The sequence below is a fragment of the Rosa chinensis genome, chromosome 3 (genome assembly GCF_002994745.2).
Source record: "Rosa chinensis cultivar Old Blush chromosome 3, RchiOBHm-V2, whole genome shotgun sequence".
Lineage (NCBI taxonomy): Eukaryota > Viridiplantae > Streptophyta > Magnoliopsida > Rosales > Rosaceae > Rosa > Rosa chinensis.
Window position 1 is genome coordinate 2,244,213 of NC_037090.1, and position 20,567 is coordinate 2,264,779.

Genomic DNA, 20,567 nt, shown 5'->3' on the forward strand with positions numbered 1-20,567 from the left:
ATAACATGAAAATTTCCTACATCTACATGTTCAACTGTTTTCTCCATGTCTCATTACGATGAGGACAATCTGTCAGTCGAGATGTATAGCATGTTATTTGATATGATGATACTCATGATAGTAACGTTTTGAACGTGTTGATCCATTTGCTTTATTTATTATTGCTAACAATACACAAATATGATCCTTTCTCAATCGTCAAAAGGAGTTGCTTCTAACCATTGCTATGCATCACAAACACGTCTTGACTTATTTTCAACTCTTCGAAGCATTACTACAAAAATTAATTGTAATTTTCTTATCTATATCATTCTAAATTTTAAACTTTGGGCTCGGCAAAGTTTGCTTGCTTGACCGTTACGAAGTTCGAGAACTGCCTTCACTTTCGGCCTTCCTCTGTACATCTTCTCTCTCACATAGGAATTTCAATTACGCTTATATTCAGGCCCAAGTAGGGATATTCCAAGCCCAAATCTGATACCTCTTAGTGGTCAAAAGCCCAATAGAGAACCGATCCACTCTGATACAGCCCAAGAGCCCAACCCAAGAATATAAACCAATAAACTAAGAGGGAAGGCCAACCTTTCCTCTTTGGTCATTTTCCCAATCAGTAGTTTCCCTTCCCGCCTCGTATGTTCCTTGATCACCGTCCCGATCGTAGACCACGACCCGGTTCGGACCCTCTTCGGATCCCCACCTCTTGGCTATTCGGAGCTCTAGGTCAGATACCCTTCTCCCGGATTACCTCTCTGAAACTGGGTTGAATTTCATGTCGGTATAGAAATGAAAGATCCCAATTTTGTGTTTTTAGGGTCTCAAACCCCTAGCTTTATTGATTGAATGGTTTGATTTTAGGGTGTAGGGTTTATGAACGGGAGAAAGGATGGTTGCTTTGGTTCTGTTGCGTACTGAAACTGTTGAATTGAAGTGAAAGTTTTGATCTTTGAGCTGGGTTTTAGGGTCTTGAGCTTTAACTCAGGTCAAGCTTTTGTCTATGTTGGTGATTTTAAGTGTTTGTTTTACTCAAATTGAACTACCCCAAATTTAGAATTGGTTTGTTTGGTATATAAAAGTGTGGTTGTGTTGGTTTTGGGGAAATGGTTAGTTTTGACTTTTGAAACAGTGCTGTACGTTTTAACTTGGTTTTGGTTGGTGTTTTATTGTTTTGTGATTGTGGGTGATGTGTAGGTGGTAGAGGACTGAACTGATGATGTTGACTCCTTCAATCAAGACTCTGTCGAGGGAGTTGGATATGCTGCGGATTGAAGAAGACCCGCCTCCGGGTGTGGAGATGAGTATGGTGCTACCTGACTTGGACAGATTGATGCTTGTACAAGACCCACCTGCTGGCGCGGAGATTAGTTTGGTGCTCCCTGGTTTGGACAGATTGCGGCTTGTAGAACACTCAACCGCAGGCGGAGAGGATGTTTTTGCAAGGTAAATAGGCTGTTTAGAGATTCTATAAGGGTAGGCTCGGTTGATATAGTTAGCAATGTATGATCCTTTCATACTTGGACAGGCTGCAGAAAAAAGTGTCGGATTACCCACCCCCGGGCGCAGATTATACTCGCGCAAGGTATAGGCTGTTTAAAGAGTTGAAGAGGCTGCTACAAGACCCACCTGCAGGGATCAGTGTGGTTCCCCCGGACTTCTACAATTGCGATATAATGTTGTGGAATGTTGTTATAGCTCCTCACTCCTTGGATTCTCCTTGGGAGGGAGGCGCATTTAAGTTGACTCTTCAGTTTAGTGAGGATTATCCACTCAAACCACCAATGGTGCGATTTGTTTCTCAAATGTTTCATCCAAACATTTCTGCAGATGGAATTATGTCTTTTAATAATTTACTGGATCGGTGGCCTTCTATAAATGACGTGGAAGATATACTCAAGTATATCCAGGTATGTTTTACATTGTTTGCGTAGAATTCTTGTTTCCTTGATTATATTTATGAATTTACAAAGCACTTATCCAGGGTTACATGTTGCATATAGCATATACATTAGTCTTGTGTATATAATGCTGAGAACTTTTAGTGTGTTGAACACCAAGAATCTGAGAAGACTCTTAACACACACCATTCGCTTACTGCAGTCCCTAATATGTCATCCCAACCCGAAGTGTCCTGCAAATTCTGAAGCTTTCTACATGTACTTCAGTGAGAACAGACTGGAGTACAACCGAAGAGTGAGGATGATCGTGGATCAGAGTTGGATGGCAGACTAGTAACTTCTTTATTTTAAAATCAGTAGCACTGTTAGTATGAGAATCATTGTGCAAATTCATCAACAATTTATCCTCCATGTATATCCATGTTTTCCTCCCAGATTATGACTCTTAGAGTTTGTTTCTTATTTCAGAGTAGACATAGTATTCGGTCTGGTAGAGTTTTGGTTCCACCACTGCTTTGCTTTCTTCTGTATATACAAGGGGATTAAGACCTGAATTGAACCTATTAGTTCAGCAGCTTCGAATCTGACTACAATGTTGAAATGACAATCTGGTTACAAAGACTAATCCTTTTTCTTTGTTATCTGATCTAGCCAAGAAATGCTCATTGTTATAAGCCCAAAAAGGCCAAGTACCTTTCACTTTTATTCAATCAGCTCCAGTAACAATAAGCTGTTGCTTCCAGTGCTACATATCATTCATATATATGATGAAACAAATTTTTTGTTTACTAGTTAGCAAAAAATTAAAATTTGGACTCTAATTAAGTATTAGATAGGGTTGATTTAGTCGCCGCAGTCCACAAAGTCGTAGTTGACAATAAGGTCGCCTTGTGCATAGCCTCTTCCATCAGTGTCTATCTGGGAAGACACATTCGCATCCAAATCCAAACCTCCATTGCTGCACTGATCGATAATTCTCACTATTTCCTGAGCTCCTGTCCCCATGTTCGTCACCTTCTTATATAACATATATTTCAATTAACTATTTGCACAAATAGATTGATGAAAGATTGAGAATTAAGATTCTTAAGCAATTACCAGTAGGCATTTTCCGCAGGCATCTGCTCCGCTAGGGCCTTCAGGTCCGCAGAAGGCGGTCCATCCATACCTGCTGCGCCATTCGAAGGGCTGATTGACATCAAATATTGCGCAAGGCTCCTACTGCAAGCAAGTCCCAGTTGTTATCTTGCGGATTGTAGAGGTGGTATGTGGCTCTCACATTAGAAGTAGCAGAAGCATTTCCCACTATTGCACAGAAGATAAGTAACAAGACAATGCTCATCTTCCCGGCCATTTAAGTTTGGTTTGGTAGAGAAGGAAATGGTTACCCTATATTTATAGGGCAGCCTAAACCTAATACGACGTGACAAATACGGCATAGACTCATCCATGGAGATCGACAAGTACAACACACAGAGATACGCATAGAAAATTAATATGAAAATCAAATACATTAGGCATAGCCGCATATGCCTTGTTGCTTCAAAGTTGTTAAATTACTATTTTAGATAATTCTAAATATACTAAGGCGCCAACCCACCCCCCCCCCCCCCCCCCACCTCTTATGAACAGTGTGGTGACGATTTCGCCCCTCCATCCCAATCAAATCACACTCATTTACCCCTGCCACCTGTTGCTCTCTCCTACGTGCTACGACTTCCTCAAGCCACCTATTCATCTGCTGAGACCTGCAATCCACCGCTTCTCTTTCTGAGACTTCTTCATTAGTCTTCCGGAGTGACCTTTCTAAATACAAAACTCTCCATCACGTGCTCAAGATTCAGCAAACATCAAAGTGAGGCGAAGGAAGCCATAGCCTGTGCTAGCTCTAGGTTGTAACCTGAAAATTAAGTTTATCAGGAATTGAATGCAGTCATTTTAACCGATTTAGATGCTTTACTGCAACTTTTTGTTATGTTCTAGTAAATTACTATAGTTTATACTTTGATAAAGAACTGTAGATTAGCATGACTCGTTACTATTGGATCAAACAATATATTGAACTCAAAACACTCCTAGGACTAGTAGTACACGTGAAGCGGCCACACATATTGTTTCCTACTAAATGCGAAACTCTTTACCTTCCTTACTAAATTCGCAATCGATATCGATCGATACTATCACAGTATCACCAAAACAATTATTTGAATTGGAAGCAAGATAATAGTATAATATCTAAATAACAGTGCAAAGAACCACGTACGTCAGATACTATCATAGATGCCGGGCATAGAAATATGCTTGTACTGTACGTAAAGTTAATTTTCATGTTGATTGATGCCAGACCGAATCAAATACTGTAAGCTTTTTTTTTTTCTTTTTTTTTTTGGGTCAAAGACTGTATTGCAAGAAAGTAAACTTCACGAAGATTCCCATGCATAAGGATCATTGTCTCTGTTTATATTGTTGCGTACTTTTATTTTGCATATCAACTTGAGCTTATGACAAATAAGTTTAGCATAACAAGAAGATTAACAATGCTATTCTGCCGGCTGATAATTTTCTCTATCTCTTGCCGTCTATGCTCTCAAATTGCTTTCCTTGGGAGCATGCCTCGTATTCTCATCGTGATAGACATATATTGTGAAGCATTTTTTTTTTAATAAAAAATTAGAAAATACTAGTTATTTGAAGGCAGACAATTAGTTTCATCCCCAATTCTGAAGGAGAATGGTCTACCTACCTGTCCTACCACACTCTGGAAGTTCACTTCCGGTCTCCCCATTTTATTAAAAAGAGAAAACTAATAATGAAAGTTGTACAGGGATATAAACCTAAACGGCTAAACCCAACAATAGAATTGAAGAGACGAATCACACCCACAAGTACTTGCTAGGAAACTAGGCAAAGAATGCCACCACATAAATCCTTCATGAAGTGCAACATGATTCGCAAGCTTATAAACCAAAGCATTGGCCTCTTTATAAACAAGAGATAAGCAAAATTGAATAGATCGAGTAAAATGAAGACAATTAAACCAAACCACTAGCTTGAAGTCCCCACAAAAGAGGTGGAATGTGGATCTCACATTAGAAGCACTTCACATTGTTGCACAGAATAATAAGAAACAAAATTATATTCCTCATCTTCCCGGCCATTTTCTAAGTTTACTTTGATGGTATATATGGCAGTTGATAATGTGATCCATGGAACATAAGGATATGGTATGAGGAACCTTATATATAGAGTAGCCTAGACCTCATACGACGTGCTTCCGGCCAAACAAAAAAGAGAGAGACCTCATACGACGTGACAAAGACGGCACATATAGCACGTGCATTGAAAATTTGAAATCAAATGCATAGAATGATCCTTGTGCAAACTAGTACATTGTTACTTAATACATAATCCATCGAAATTAGAAATTTACGGTTTGATTATTCTAAATTATAAATTACTGAAGTAGCCTGAGTCTAGTTTAAAATAAAAAAAATTGAGGATTGGCCAATATTACTACCACCGATATCGTTTTCAATAACTTTCTTAAAGATACATGTGAATAATAAACCAGCCACATGAATGTTAGCATTATCAAGCAGCTGCAGTTCTTATAATTAGATAAACTAGTTACATGGTTAGTTTTGCTTAATTAGGCTGTGTGTGTGGTTAGTTACATAAGTGGCCTACAGCTGTTTGCCACGTGTTATTGATCTGTACACCTAGCTCATAGTTTAAGTACCTACATCTCTCTCTCATTTTCCTCATGTAATCAGAGCCTCATTTTTCACTAATAGAATTTCTTTTTCTCTGTAAATTCTCTATTCTTCCTACAAAGCTTCCATGGCATCAAGAGCCAGGCTAGATGGGGATTAGAGTTCAATATTGGAGGCCTAGCTGCTTGAGGTTCATCAGGCTATTGCTCATTTCTATTCGTTTCTGGTTTTTGATTCAACCATATTAGAGAAAGTTTCTCTTCTAAATTTGGAATTATGAAAATTGAAATTTGTTGATAAATTCTGGTTTTGAAGCTCGGATTTGTGTTTGAAGCAATGTTTTAAAATGCTGAAGGCATACCCGAGGCGTTTTCGGGAGAGCCTTGCAGCCTTGAGGCATAAGGCGTAAGCCTTGCGACATAAATTTTTGTCGTCACATTAAGAGCAGCCATTAGTAGTAGTACTACTAGAACTCATTGTTGCTGCACTAAACAATTAAACATAACATCCTATCAATTACATATAAAATAACAATCTGGGCAGGGAATTTGAACAATACCAACCAACATATACAAAGCAATGATACAGAGCAACATATTCAGTCAAGATTAATTTGTACCTTCAAATCTTGTCTGCAAGTCGAACTCCAAATCTGCAAGCACCTCTTCAAGCCTGCCAATCGAACTCCAAGTCTCGAAATCCAAGTCGAACTCCAAATCCAGTTCAGCCAATCATATATTATAATGACAATCATATCAATTAGCACAAGAGACAATAATATAGTAACTCGGCCTCAATATAGTAAACCCAGTTCAGCCATCTCAATATCTTCCAGCTGCTACTTCAAAAGAGGACCGAGAACAAAGCACGCAAAAAGGCTGCTGGAGAACTGCATTAATTATTCTCCAAGCCTCCAACCTATGGCTGTAAACCTTAACTTCAATTATATTACGACGTATACATGTCCAAATTCTCACAACTTTATATATAGTCATCACCTACAGGATGGAAGCCAAACCCGATAGCAGAGCGAGCTAATAGCCCCCTTCAATGAGGGCCTGGGGAAGTCTCTTAAATTTTCAGATTGATGGATTCAATATATATGTTTCATAATCACTATCATATAACCAAACCACTCCATTGTAGGAACCCACAATTCGGAAATATGAGTAGTTTTCTGGTAATCAACGATACCAAGATTGCAGTTTTGATTTGCATACCAGGTCTGCAAAATTAACAATAACCCACAAACAAGATATCTAAAAGATCAAAATCTGCAAAATTGACAGTAACCCACAAACTATTGCAACCAAAAGTAAGACATTTACTCAGACCCAGATACATATATGATTTTCTAGATAGGAACAACTCAAACCCAGATAAATATAGACGGGAAATAGGGAGTCATACCTTCAAATGGCCTGTTGCGAATCCAAGTATCCAACTCCAAAACGTTCAAATAGCCTGCTGCGAATCGACCTCCAATTGACTCTGGGTTAGGGATCGAATTGCAAGCTTTTGGAACAGAGAGGGCTGAAATCGGCTCTCCAACACTCAATTACTCTGGGGTCGCGACCTAGAAACGCTTTAAACCCAATCTGTTTCAAAACGACGTCATTTACCATTTTTTTCTGCGCGTACACCTTCAGCGCCTTGGAGGACGCCTTTCACGCCTTGGAGGACGCCTCACTAGCGTTGTCGCCTAACCACTAAAACACACTCAATTTCAGGCCAGAATTTCGCCCTTTGAGCCTCAGGGGCGCGCTTTTTAATTCATTGGTTTGAAGTATTATGCTACAGTTTTAGTACAAGATTCATAGTGATTCTTGGTGATTGTTGCAAGTTGAAATAGAATTGAAACCCTAACTGTGGTACAAGAAGTTCAAGACTCAGATTTTCAGATTTATTCTTTTCAGCAAGTGATAATTGTTCTTGTTCATACTCGGAATTGTTCTTGTTCATGCTCTCAGATAATCTATTTTTAGTTCGTTAACATATGAAGGGAATTGGAGTAATATATAGTGTATCAACATGTTTTATATTTCTCAACTTGATGTCTGGAGTCTCAGATGGGCCACTGCAAATTGACTATGACACAATATAATGTTAACTATCAGCTTAGCCTAGACATGTATTTGAAATATTTAAATTATGATGCTTATGAGGTAGGTTGAAACTGAATATGATGAACAACTGGCAGGTGGTAAGGTGGAAGAATGGGAAGATACAATTCAAGAGAGTGAACATGTTCAAGATCAGCTGACTGTTATTGATCTTAACTATTTGAGCATAGTGGAATAACGGGTGGATTTGAGTCCTGAAAAGCTAAAGAAGGTAGTGGTGATATTAGGTGTTTGAAGACAAGTAAGTTAATTGCTACTTATAAAAGCTCAAAGTTAGTAAGGTGTTTGAAAGTTATGAGATAATTGATTCCCTTGGACCAGAGGTAGCTCACTGTTCACCAATATATTGGTCTAAATTTGTTTATGGGATACAGTAAATTGTCACCAAATATTTTAATATTTACAGGTTATTCTTTACGATGCAAATGTTCCGGGTGAAGGGGAGCAGAAGGTTATGTCGTACATTCTTCTTCAAAGAAATCTTCTTGGGTATGATCCAAATACATGTCATTGCCGTATGGTTTTAGAATACACTAATCTCCATCCCGTACTTGGCTCACTTTAAGATTGGGTTAATTAGCTTCCTAATGTCTTAAAGTTGGAAAACTTTTAACCTTGAGATGCTTTTTCTTCTTTGCCTATGGCAGCAAACAAATAAAGTTTTTTTTTTTTTTTTTGGGAAAAGATGGCATTAATTTGTACCTCTCCGGAGCTTAGTCATGATTGTTTTGGTTTGGTTAGGGATCAGGGAGTAGTGGGAAGTTTGAAATGCAATTAGCTCCATTGGTTTATGGTTGTGTCCTGAATTATTTCTGAATCTTTGGTAGAATCAGAGAAACTTTGGAACATATTCGCAAGCTCAAGAATAAAGAGGTTATGCTTCTTCCCAGGTATTTTGAGACTTTGGTGAAAGGACTGTGCAAGGCTAATAGATTTGCAGATGCTTTGGAGATTTTGGATATTATGAAGAAAAGAGATTTTGTTGATAAAAATGTTTACGGGATTATTACTTGAGAAAGAATGATGTTTCTAGAGTTGATATGTTTTTATAGTATGAAAGAATCTGGATATTTGCCTACTGCTTCTACCTACACCAAACTGATGCAGCAGCTCTTCAATGTGAATGAGTATCAAAAAGGTTGTGACCTGTATGATGTGATACTTGAAACAGGAGTGTAATATAATGCCAGCTCCAATACTTTCATTTTTAAAATATGTATATATTCCAGTTTGGTTAAAATATCAGATTTTATAACATGTAAAATGACAAAATATTCGGCAATTAAACATTTGTTAAAATTCAAAGCAAAAAAAAAAAAAATACAAACCCGCAGCATAATGTGGGCGAACCTTCTAGTTAAGATCTATAGTTGCTTTTCTTCGTCTTCTTCTTCTTTTTTATTTTTTTTATTGTCGGCTCAGATTTATAGTTTGATCGAACAAGATCAGGCAATATCAGCTCCATAAATGTGAGCTGCAAAAGTGTAACCACCAGTAGTAACTAGGATGAAAAGCAACATAATTGCCATGCATGTACATGGATTATATCGATAGTTATACAGTTATACTGAAGGCATGATAACTAAGCACCTACCCCCCTCACCAACCGAGGTTACCAAATTTCATTTTGGTACAATATTGTAATAGTGTGGTGACAGTGGTCTTTAATTTTATGTGTTTGGTTTTAAATGCTAGTTTGGAGTTTGCAATTGATTTCTTCTTATTTGTGCAGAAAAAGCGGTCTCTTTTATTGATGTCAATATAATACATTATAACGTACATGCAGATTTTAAATTTTTGATAGTGACAAACTGACAATGCAAAGAGAGAGTACTAATCCAATTAACCCACACAATTACACATTATACATTGCAATATGTTGGGATGTATGTTTGGTTAGAAGTAGATCCTAAATGGCTTGTAGATTGTATTGAAAATGTTCTACTTATAACTGATCCTTCTGCTTAATGAAATATAACAGTCTTTTGATTAAAAAAAATAATTATATGTGGTTAAACGAAATACACCACATAACTCATGGATCACATAGAAATATATACTCACATACAATTTATTTTAGATCTTAAAATACTCGTGAATTTATTATGGAGTGGATAGCGCATATGATATATAGTTATATACGCACATAGTTTGACACATAGTAGTTTTAAAATAATAGTATCTTGTGAGAGGTTGTGAGCATAATTATGAGATAATCATGTTTGTCAGTTAAAGGCACCTTGAGGCTCTCTCCAATTCTCCAAATGTCTCATAGTAAATCGTTGCCTTTCTGCTGCAGATGGTATAATTTTTGCCAGCGCTGGACGGATGAAATTGAGTTTCTTTGACAGATCGATGCATCTGAACTTTCGGTTGATGTCTCTTTCTCTTCCAGAGCAGCCATAGCTGCTTCATCCATCAGTGCAGCAAGATATCAGCTCCACTAAAATTTTCACAAGCCTTCTATTTTCCAATCTCACCCAGATCTGCACTGGGCAATTGGCATCAATAGGGGTACTTCTTTCCAATAGCTTTCAAGATCAAACCATGCTCATCTGTGTTTGGGCAAAGCGACATAAATAAGTATACCAAACTTACCGGGCCGTGAAAAAGTTAATGGACATGCAGGTCTAGGTCTGCACCAACTAACAAAACCGAAAATATCACTTATTCGAAATGTTCTTTTTCTGTTAAGTTCTTTTGATTGCAAAATTAATCAAAATAAATCTTATGTTGTGGGCATTGATGGATCATTAGAGACAATCGTCCATATATGTCAACAAGGAAAATATATATGGAAACAGCCGGGGAAGGGGGCTTAATTTTATTTCGTGCAACAATGTTTTGTTGAAAAGTAAATGCATCTATCGGAGGGTGGAGAGGCATGAAAGTTCATCCTAAAATGTTGGAATCTAAAAGATGCGAGTAAGCTATATATATATATATATATATATATATATTCCTTACTATAGCATGCTTTTAGGTCTCCATGTATATATCATTTATGTAAATTTTCAATTAAATTGATAATCGTTAAAGTACCAACTAAATCAAATCAATAGCCGAACTGAAAAATGAATTCCACATAAAGAAATAGAACTGCTATATAATATGTGCGCATGCACACTCTCCACATCCTTATCAGCTCTACTAGCTAAAAGATTCCCCCTTATCTAGTTGGACTTATCGTTCATGCTATTTGAATAATCCCGAGTCAAAAGAATCCCTTGTCGAGCAGCGGTGGTTTTAGAAAGCCTAACATGAACAATAATCAGGATATGCATGAGGATGACTACTACTCGATCAAAGCTGCAAATCTTCATGAGCCCGCTGCAGAAGTAGTATTCACTCCCAAGCTTACCGCTACTTCCAACATGACCCAAAGTCATGTGTTATCATTCAACCACCAGCAGCATGATCAGGGTACTTAGTAAAAATTCTTAGTTAAATTTTAATTTTGAAGATGTTGACATGGGATATAGTAAAACAATTAATATATTTCATACAGAGGTTGGAGTGAAGTCGTTGCAAGGCCGGAGTGGCGGTGATGATTGCTATAATGGTCACCAACCTTCCTCTGCAGCTTCGCAGCCAAGTTCCCGATGGAATCCAACCCCAGAGCAGTTACGGGTTCTGGATGAGCTGTTCGGACATGGATTAAAGACACCGACGGCACAGCAAATCCTACAAGTGACTGCACGGCTTCGACACTTTGGAAAGATTGAAGGCAAGAATGTCTTCTACTGGTTTCAGAACCACCGAGCGAGGGAGAGACAGAAGAGACGAAGAGAACTCATGTCCATGCGTCAGTATCACTCTAAGGAACAACAACTTTGGAGTAACAAAGAATCTGCAGGAGGTATTGGTCTTGGGACTGTACTGTATTAAATATGTTTTCATCTCTCCCCAAGTAGTATGGAACTAGGGCTCAACACTAGGCCGGTGAGGCCACCTCCTTTAGGTTAAATGATTGAGTACTCGAGTTTCAAAATAGGTTGTAAAATTTGTTTCTATAAATTTCACGATTGCTCAGGCTCAAAAATTAATTAACAGATAAATCACAAGTTATCGAAATTGTCTACTTGCAGCTGCAGGACTGAGAAGGTCAGGTACTCTTGAAATTGAGCACCAGAATAAATGGACACTATCAAACTGCGGTGTTCTTGCTGATCAGGTATATATCATTTTCTTACGAATACGGTTCTTAGACTTAACTGTATCTAACCAAAATCTCAAGAAAAGATAGGAATGGATTGAATGCTAGGAATTTTTACTTTTTTACATTACATGTACGTTCATGCATGAGTTTCATTTGTTACTGTAAGTCCACAGGAATTATCTCCAGGGTTGCGGAAGAGGATGAGCATGGTGACGGGTAATTACTCCGGTCAATTGGAGGAGCAATCCTATTCAGCTACACAGACCCTGGAAGCACGCGCAGCTACATTAATATACCCAAAGCTCTTGGACTATCATCATCCCCATTATGATTATGATTATGATTATGATTATGATTATGATTACGGTACTGTGTTGAGTGCACCCAATATTTACAAAGGAGCAGAAAGTAGATTAGAAGCTCAAACTCTGGAGCTCTTTCCACTTGAGAGCGACAATGTTAAGGGTGTTAATGAATCACCTATGATCAGAACTACAAACATAGACAGTAATAAAGACTTCATGGCAGACCTATATTTTCAATTTCTTTGAAGAATCTGAGAATCAGAGTATTTAGCTAGAAATCTCCTTGATTTGGAAGCGTTTGTCAATCTATCCATGTAATAATAAACTAAAAAAGACCCACTGCACTCTTGCATCCTTTGATTCTTCTCCCGTTTTGGGGGGGGGGGGGGGGGGTAGGGGTCCTCTTTATCAGGTTCTATTCTTGTTCCTTCATACTTTTATTTCTTCTTTTTGTTAAAGGCCGTAGGGTAAGGTTGATGCCTCCCTTTATGTTTAATTTGTTTGTTTTGTATTGTTGGTGGGGTACGTGAAGCGGCCACACATATTGTTTCCTACTAAATGCGAAGCTCTTTACATTGTTTACATATAGATCAGGGCGTCAGGCGACAGCTTGTCAAATTTTGATATCGATACTGTGACCAAAACAATTATTTGGAAGCAAGATAATATTAGCATAATCCAAAACAGTGCAAAGAACCACGTACGTCAAATATATCATATATGCCGGGCATAGAAACATGCATGCTGTACACGACTACGTAACGTTAATTGATGGCAGACTGAATCACATACTGTAAGCTTTTATTTTATTTTTATTTTTTGGGGTCAAAAACTGCATTGTAAGACATTAATCAAGCTTCAAGAAGATTCCCATGCGATCATTGTCTCTGTTTACATTGTTGTGTACTTTTATTTTGCATATCAACTTGAGCTTATGACAAATAAGTTTAGCATAACAAGAAGATTAACAATGCTATTCTGCAGCCATAAAAAAAAAAAAACAATACTATTCTGCCGGCTGATAATTTCCTCCATCTCTTGCCGTCTATGCTCTCAAATTGCTTTCCTTGAGAGCACGCCTCATATTCTCATCGTGAATCGTGATAGACATATATTGTGAAGCATTTTTTATTTATTTTTTTATTTTAAATAAGCAGAGATTAAGTAATATTAGTTCTTTGAATGCAGACAATTAGTTTCGTCCTCAATTTTGAAGGAGAATGGTCTACCTACCACACTCTGGAAGTTCACTTCCGATCTCCCCATTTTATTGTAAAGTAAACTAATAATAAGTTGTTGAGGGACATAAACCTAAACAGCTAAATCCAACAACAGCAAAAAAGAGACATATCACACCTATAAGTACTTGCTAGGAAACTAGGCTAGGCAAAGAATTCACCACATAAAACCTTCATGAAGTGCATCATAATTCTCAAGCTTATAAGCCAAAGCATTGCCCTCTCTATAAACAAGAGATAAGCAAAATTGAATAGAGGGAGTAAAATGAAGACAATTAAACCAATCCACTCGAAGTCTCCACAAAAGAGAATTTTGTTTGTTAAAGTAATGTACCACCGGAGCTGAATTAGCCTCTAGGCATACTTTGGTCCAACTTCTAGACCAAGCCCCTTATCGCCTAAATCACCATTCTATGTGAATTTCAATAACATGTGAAACTTAGAAGATGATGCCGTGACACATCTAAACGTACCAAACAATGTTAATCTTTATTTTTATTCAAAGTCTTCCGTCCATGAACCCGTTCGTACACTATTGTTGGACATCTTGTCAAAGCCCAATAAGTGTCGCCTAACACACCAAAAACACAAAGGAAAGCCTACATTTTCTCGAACCGAGTCCTTTCCCGCCTAAACGAGCTGAAGCAGTTTTATTCTCTGTACGTACGTCTTCAACCTCTCGACTCAAAGTCTCAAACCCTTATCACTCTGATAAAACCCTAAACCTTCAAAGTTCCCTTACTCGATCACCCTCCACACCTTAGTGCTTATGTATATATTCTGAGAAGTGAGAACTTTTAGTGTGTAGTATCAGACATATATGAATAATTCTTCTGTGTGTTTATTCTTCTCCCCGAGGAGGTCAATATATACAGTTATATTTGAATACAATATGAAAGACAATTAATAGTGAATACAATAAAAAATATATCCTAAAAGATTATGTCCCTTAAGTGGTTCTAATACTGATTATGTCCTCTGTGGAGTTGAATACAGCTCATTCCAACACTCCCCCTCAAGTTGGAGCGTAGATATCAATCATGCCCAACTTGTCAAGAGAGCTGTTAAATACTTTTCCTGAAACTGCTTTGGTTAGAATATCTGCTAGCTGCTCTTCTGATTGGACAAACGGAAAACAAATTATTTTCCGGTCCAAATTTTCCTTAATGAAGTGTCGATCTACTTCCACATGCTTTGTACGGTCATGTTGAACTGGATTATGTGCTATTTCAATTGCAGCCTTGTTATCGCAATGTAAGTCCATTGTCTTCCTATTCTTGAAGCCCAAATCTTTCAACAGATGTCTAATCCACAGCAGCTCACAAACTCCATGTGCCATGCCTCTGAACTCTGCTTCAGCACTAGATCTTGCAACCACTTTCTGCTTCTTACTTCGCCATGTCACGAGGTTACCTCCAACAAAGGTAAAGTATCCCGAAGTAGATCTTCTATCTACCTTTGAACCTGCCCAATCTGCATCAGTATACCCCTCAACTACCAGCTTGTCTTTCTTCGCAAATAACAATCCTTTCCCTGGAGCAGCCTTTAGATACCTCAAAATTCGATAAACTGCATTCATGTGGTCTTCACTGGGAGCATGCATAAACTGACTAACGACACCAACTGCGTATGCAATATCTGGTCTAGTATGAGATAAATATATTAATTTACCAACAAGACATTGATACCTGGACTTATTTGTAGGAACCTGATCTTTCCATTCACCTAGTCTGTGATTCATCTCCATGGGTGTCTCAACTGGTTGACAATCAAGCATTCCAGTTTCTGTCAATAAATCAAGGACATATTTTCGTTGGGATAGTGAGATCCCTTCTTTTGACCTAGCTACCTCAATCCCCAAGAAATACTTCAGCTGTCCAAGATCTTTCATCTCAAATTCAGTAGCCAAATAATCCTGTAATGCTTTCCTTTCTACTGGATCATCTCCGGTTACCACCATATCATCTACATAGACTATGAGCACTGTCAACTTACCAGCTTTGTGCCTGATAAAGAGAGTGTGATCAGAATTACTCTGCCGATAGCCAAATGCCTTCATAGCCTTTGTGAATCTTCCAAACCATGCTCTGGGTGATTGCTTCAAGCCATACAATGACTTCCTTAACCTACACACCTTACCAACCTCTGATAACTTGCATTGACTTCCTGGCGGCTGGTGGAGTTCCTGCAAGTATACAGGGTGGATGTAGTATAGTAATGGAAGAGAAGGGGTTGTCGTTCCCACGAGGATATTAAGTCAATTCACAATATGAAAACCTAAATTAATTAAAACCAAAAAACACACAAAACAAGAAACATGAATCGACTAAAACAAACAATGACTCAAACTAGGACTTATGATTTTCACGGTTTTGAAAGAGTTTATGATAATGGGAAAATTATTCGAAAACAGAAACTTAAAATGTAAATCTAAATAAATTGAAATTGAGAAGAGAGTCTATAATGATTAAAGGTAAGAATATGATGATGATGAGCCTAGGGTGTCGGAATCAACCACAAGCAATCTTATCTACGTTTTGAACCAAGCAATGAATTCTTTCGTTTCTTTTGATAACAATTCCCGTATCTAAGTTCAGGTACGACACTTAGACCATAGTTTTCCTTAAGTGTATGATTCTCTCCAGGTACGGCAGAGGTCGTATATCCTAGCATGCAATCTATCCAGGTACGGCAATAATGTAATTCATATAGGACTCATTACATTCTAGAAAACAAGGGAATCATGCAAACCATTACTTCAGGTACGACAATAATGTACTTCACAATTCTTTATCTCATGAAGCTAATTTGAATTATATTGCAGGTACGCCTCAAATTCATCTTCTGATAACTAGATGCAAAGCCCTAAAGGTCGCGAATCAATAGAACTTTAACATAAGCAACAATTCAAGCAGAGATTAAGAATTTATCAAAACGAAACTATTAATCCATCAATTGAATATCAAAACATGTAAATAATCATGCTAGGGCCTCATCCTAGCCCTAGAAAAGAGGTTTAGCTACTTGAAACTAAATAAAACATAGGAAAAACATAAAAAGAATGGAAAGGGAAAAGAAGAGGAAGATGGGTGAGTCGTCTCCGCTCCTTAGGCATCTACAATGTGCTCCCGAGACTCCCTCCTCATGTAAATTCGTGCTCCCTTATATAGGAAAGATTTCTGCTCATCTTTGGCTTCAAGTTTCCTTGTAAGACTTGGATTTGGATTCCTTTCTTCATTTGGAATGGGAAAACCTTGAAATATCTCATGTAGAAGTAGGAATACATGTATTCTTGAATCCTTATCTGAATTAACTTCCTTGAAACATTAGGATTGACGATCTTGTGCCGCGAAACTTGAGTTCTCCACGAATGGTTGTAAATTCCCGAGCAGGTTTCCTGTCTGACCTATCTTCACTCAAATAATCATAACTTTCTCCAAAAGTATCGAAATCGAGATCCGTAAAATTCTACAGAAAGTAGACATCCGTAGCTTTCCAATGATATAAAGCTCATTGTCTGATTCGATCTGGGTAACTCCCAGTAATTCGGTGAAGTTGGATGTTTTGCACAGACAGATTCTGGGACTTGGAATTGCACATTGTCTTTCAATCCTAGTTAGCTCATTTTGGCTTCTTTTTCTTCTTTCTATGGAACAAACCTACAAAAACACTAAAAGATGTAAATGAATCATAAATAAAGAGAACTAAACATAAAAACCAAGATTAAGAGGCATAGAAATATAGGAAAATATGAGCCCATCAAATACCCCCACACTTAGACTTTGCTAGTCCTCGAGCAAAACAAATTAAAACAAAGACTAACTAGAACGAACACACAAAAATAAAAGCAAAGTTCCTAATCCTTCCAATCACCTCAGAGAATCAATCTCACATTTATAGCATCCAAATAACAACAATCATCAAAGCAGGTCCATAAGAACTTTCAATCGAGTGCTAATAAATTCCGATAACAACCATGCTTGTGTAGACAGCGATAAATCAATATAAATTTCCACAACCCAAATAGACACATGATAATCAGCTTTAACTCCAAATCTTACCAGGGATTTCACTCACAATGAAGCACTCAGATTTTATTGGTAATTCTACTCACTCATGTTTATGTGAGACGAAGGATATATAAAAGCAAAATAGCTCACATAAATGTTAAGATGGAAAAGCTTTTTCTGGAAAATAAAAACAAAGAATGATCTCATGCAAGAATATCTATCACCTAAATTATAGAATTGCCCCATAGGCTCACCTCTTTGACTCATCTCCACAAATTGCCTCACACTTTTCCTAGGATCATAAAGGTCTTTGTTCCGGTTGTAATGGGGCTAAGGGTTTTGGCTAAAAGAAATGAAAGATAAAGGAATTCAAAGGTTCTAAGAAATCAATAGAGCACAAATAATTTGAGCCTCAAGATCGCCAAATCCTCATAGGTGTCACACTTTCACTTATCAAATAACGAACATGGAAGGCCAAATTTCATTGTGTTGGACCTTGACTTCACTTTAACCTTCTTATACTCCAAACCACACTCCAAGAAATCTTCAAGACATGGCTCTACAGTTTGTGGTTCTCAATTCTTTTTTTTTTTTTCATCTGCTTTCTAACCATAGATCAATGAAGACAAAATCTGCACCATAAACTCCAAGTTTCAATTCTTGTTTCTTGGTAGTTGGTTTCACGTCAACTTACTCCTCTGTTCCTAACACACAGCCTCATTCTTTTCTCTTTTTCTTTCTGTCACTTTCCCAAAGCAGCTTTCGTTCTTGCTTTCATATTCCAAGCTTAATTGGCAACCTTCTTTCCGAGCTCTTCCATTGTAATGTCAAAATTGTTCCTTTCTTCTTCTTTTTTTTCTTTTGCTTTTCTTTACATTAGCTCTGTTTTACGCTGAAACATCCCATATCCAAGCTGCTGCTGCAGGTTCATGCTCTAGACAATAGCACTTAACTTCCTTCGAAAAGATTAAGATGTGTCCAAACTTTTTCTTTCTCTTTTTTTTTTCTTGTTGTCACTATTCAGACACACCTTTGCATTCAAAATTACTTTGACAATGGTAATTCCTTAACTGAAATTTAGAAGTATGACCTGCAAATTCCACTTTGCCTTCAAGTACACATCACAACCCCCAAACTTGTTTTCTTCAGTACACATTCTTTACTCCAAAATTCCTCATATACATCTTCATAGTGCTCCATCAATTTCTCAGAACATAGGTAGGATATGTGTTTAAGGGTGAAGGGTTGGGAATATGTGTTTTATGAAAGAAAAGGCTTATTTTGGCTCAAAGGGCTATATATCTAAGGGATAATATAATCAGGAATGGAGGCTATTTGGCCATGGTGGTGATGATCCTAATTGCCTTAATCCCTTCCCAAAAATCATGTGAATCAATATAAAGTCTCGAGAGTCATTGAAGCAAGTTCTAGGACAAAATAATGAGATCATACCTATCTAACAAGAAAGATCATAGAACTATGTAAAGCACTCTCAAGAATAGGCAATAGGCTCAATACTCACATGGGTTTTAAGTCTACACTAACCGTCACATGTTTCTCTAGATCACAAATTTTCATATTAACAATGGCCGTTGTGTTTCAAGCATGATCATCATAAGAAAGCATTAACAAAATATTGATGTCTAGACCTAAATTGATGCTTATCATATTCATCAGCTCTAACAAGGATTAAATTCAAGTTCTCATCCTAGGTGTTGGAAGAAACTAAAGCAAAAGACTCACAAAATAACAACTAAACGTACAGAACATTTTTTTTTTTTAGAGGTGATTTCCAGTATTTTATTTCCAGTATTTTCTACTAATTAAGCTATTCTACCACATGTGAAGCTAAAATATAAAAACACGAATCTAAATTCCTCCCCCCAAACTTAAGTGAGACATTGTCCTCAATGTTGAAAATATTAGCTAGCAATAATGCATCAAACAAGTAAGGGAAGAAGCAGTACAAAAAGGTAAAGAAAAGTAAAGAATAAGTTTAGAGCTCCCTGGATGTAGACGAAGAGGAAGAAAGGCCAAGACATGCTCCAAGTAGAAATCTCCATAATTGTTGAAACTTAGCTCGCGGATCGGACACTGAAGACAGAGGTATTTGCCCAAAATGTATCGGGGCTCATTGCAAAGCAATGAGTCTCGTAGCTCTCGTCGAATCACATAAAATCGACATATTACAAGTCAAAAACGGACATTCCTGCTACAAGTTATCACAACCAGAATTTCACAGTGAAAACCGATTTCTTTTACCCGAGATGCCCAAAATATCCAAAATAGTAGCTTTCTTGAAATCGCAGCAGCAAACATCCTACTTATCCGAGAATTTCCAATTTTCCAATCACTTGTCTTGAGTATGAATTGGTTCCTCCTTTTTATCTTTTTCTTTCGAGACCACTTCATGTTTTTCCTTGCATCAAACTTTAAGTAGAGCGTCAACAATTGTAAAGGAGGTGGCCAAGGATGCTGCAGTGATTGTGGGGGGAACTCATCCTTAGAATTTGAGGGAAGCTTGGGAACACACATGAGCTCAATTCTTGGAGCTGGAATAATGGGAAGAACGAGCTCGGAGGGTAAAGAAGGGAAAACTTCGCAAATTTGTTGCTCCACAGATGCTTGAAAATTTTGTGCATCAACTACCACAGTGGTGACTTCATCAAGAGCATCTGATGTATGAGTTCTCACAACCTTTTCAAAAATAATTTCATCCTTTGGTTCTTCATTCTGTTGCTTGTCAGCACATAACTCCATAAAAACTTTAATAGAAGGAGGATGAGTGCTCTTGGTAGCTTGATCATCAATGATTTTTCTTTTCATGTTTGGTTCAAAATATTTATCTTCGTCATCGAGCTGAAAATCAAATCTTTCTTCTGGTTTAGTAGGAAGCATTATGTCCTCTTCCTCCCAGGCATTAGCAAGCCGCAAAATTTGAAGTTCAATTTCCGATAACGTTTTTGCAAGTTTTGATTGCCTTTCTTCAAGCTTTGATTGATCCTGTTTAACAATTGCAACCTCTTGATCAAACTTTTCTGATCTCTTCAATAGCTCAAACACCATCTCCTTAACAGTAGGATCTTCTTGCTGATAAATTGGAGCTTGATAAGATGATGGGAATTTG

General features: G+C 37.5%; 2 protein-coding genes, 1 long non-coding RNA gene and 1 pseudogene across 5 annotated transcripts; 3 read left to right on the plus strand and 1 right to left on the minus strand.

Annotated features, from left to right (window-relative positions):
• The first annotated feature begins 373 nt into the window (after positions 1-373).
• Positions 374-2,511, plus strand: LOC112193730 (ubiquitin-conjugating enzyme E2 2). 3 transcript variants are annotated; one of them, XM_024333965.2, is made up of 5 exons: positions 374-720; positions 856-979; positions 1,189-1,437; positions 1,520-1,901; positions 2,026-2,511. In XM_024333965.2, exons 3-5 carry the CDS (start codon positions 1,208-1,210, stop codon positions 2,224-2,226), a joined length of 813 nt encoding a protein of 270 aa, XP_024189733.1. In that variant the 5' UTR covers positions 374-720; positions 856-979; positions 1,189-1,207; the 3' UTR covers positions 2,227-2,511. The 3 variants fall into 3 exon arrangements, with proteins under 3 accessions (XP_024189733.1, XP_040371745.1, XP_024189734.1); XM_040515811.1 differs by lacking the exon at positions 856-979 and having other exon boundaries at positions 570-720; XM_024333966.2 differs by lacking the exon at positions 856-979 and having other exon boundaries at positions 570-720; positions 2,095-2,511.
• A 52-nt stretch (positions 2,512-2,563) lies between these two features.
• LOC112193731 lies at positions 2,564-3,335 on the minus strand (annotated as a pseudogene).
• A 4,434-nt stretch (positions 3,336-7,769) lies between these two features.
• LOC112193733 lies at positions 7,770-8,943 on the plus strand. Its single transcript, XR_002933988.2, has 3 exons — positions 7,770-8,051; positions 8,135-8,217; positions 8,556-8,943. It is a non-coding gene; the product is annotated as an uncharacterized LOC112193733 (long non-coding RNA).
• Positions 8,944-10,988: 2,045 nt separating this feature from the next.
• Positions 10,989-12,493, plus strand: LOC112192522 (protein WUSCHEL). Its single transcript, XM_024332286.2, has 4 exons — positions 10,989-11,151; positions 11,237-11,587; positions 11,817-11,902; positions 12,061-12,493. The coding sequence occupies exons 1-4, from the start codon at positions 10,989-10,991 to the stop codon at positions 12,436-12,438; spliced, it is 978 nt and encodes a 325-aa protein (XP_024188054.1). The 3' UTR covers positions 12,439-12,493.
• The last annotated feature ends 8,074 nt before the right edge of the window (positions 12,494-20,567 follow it).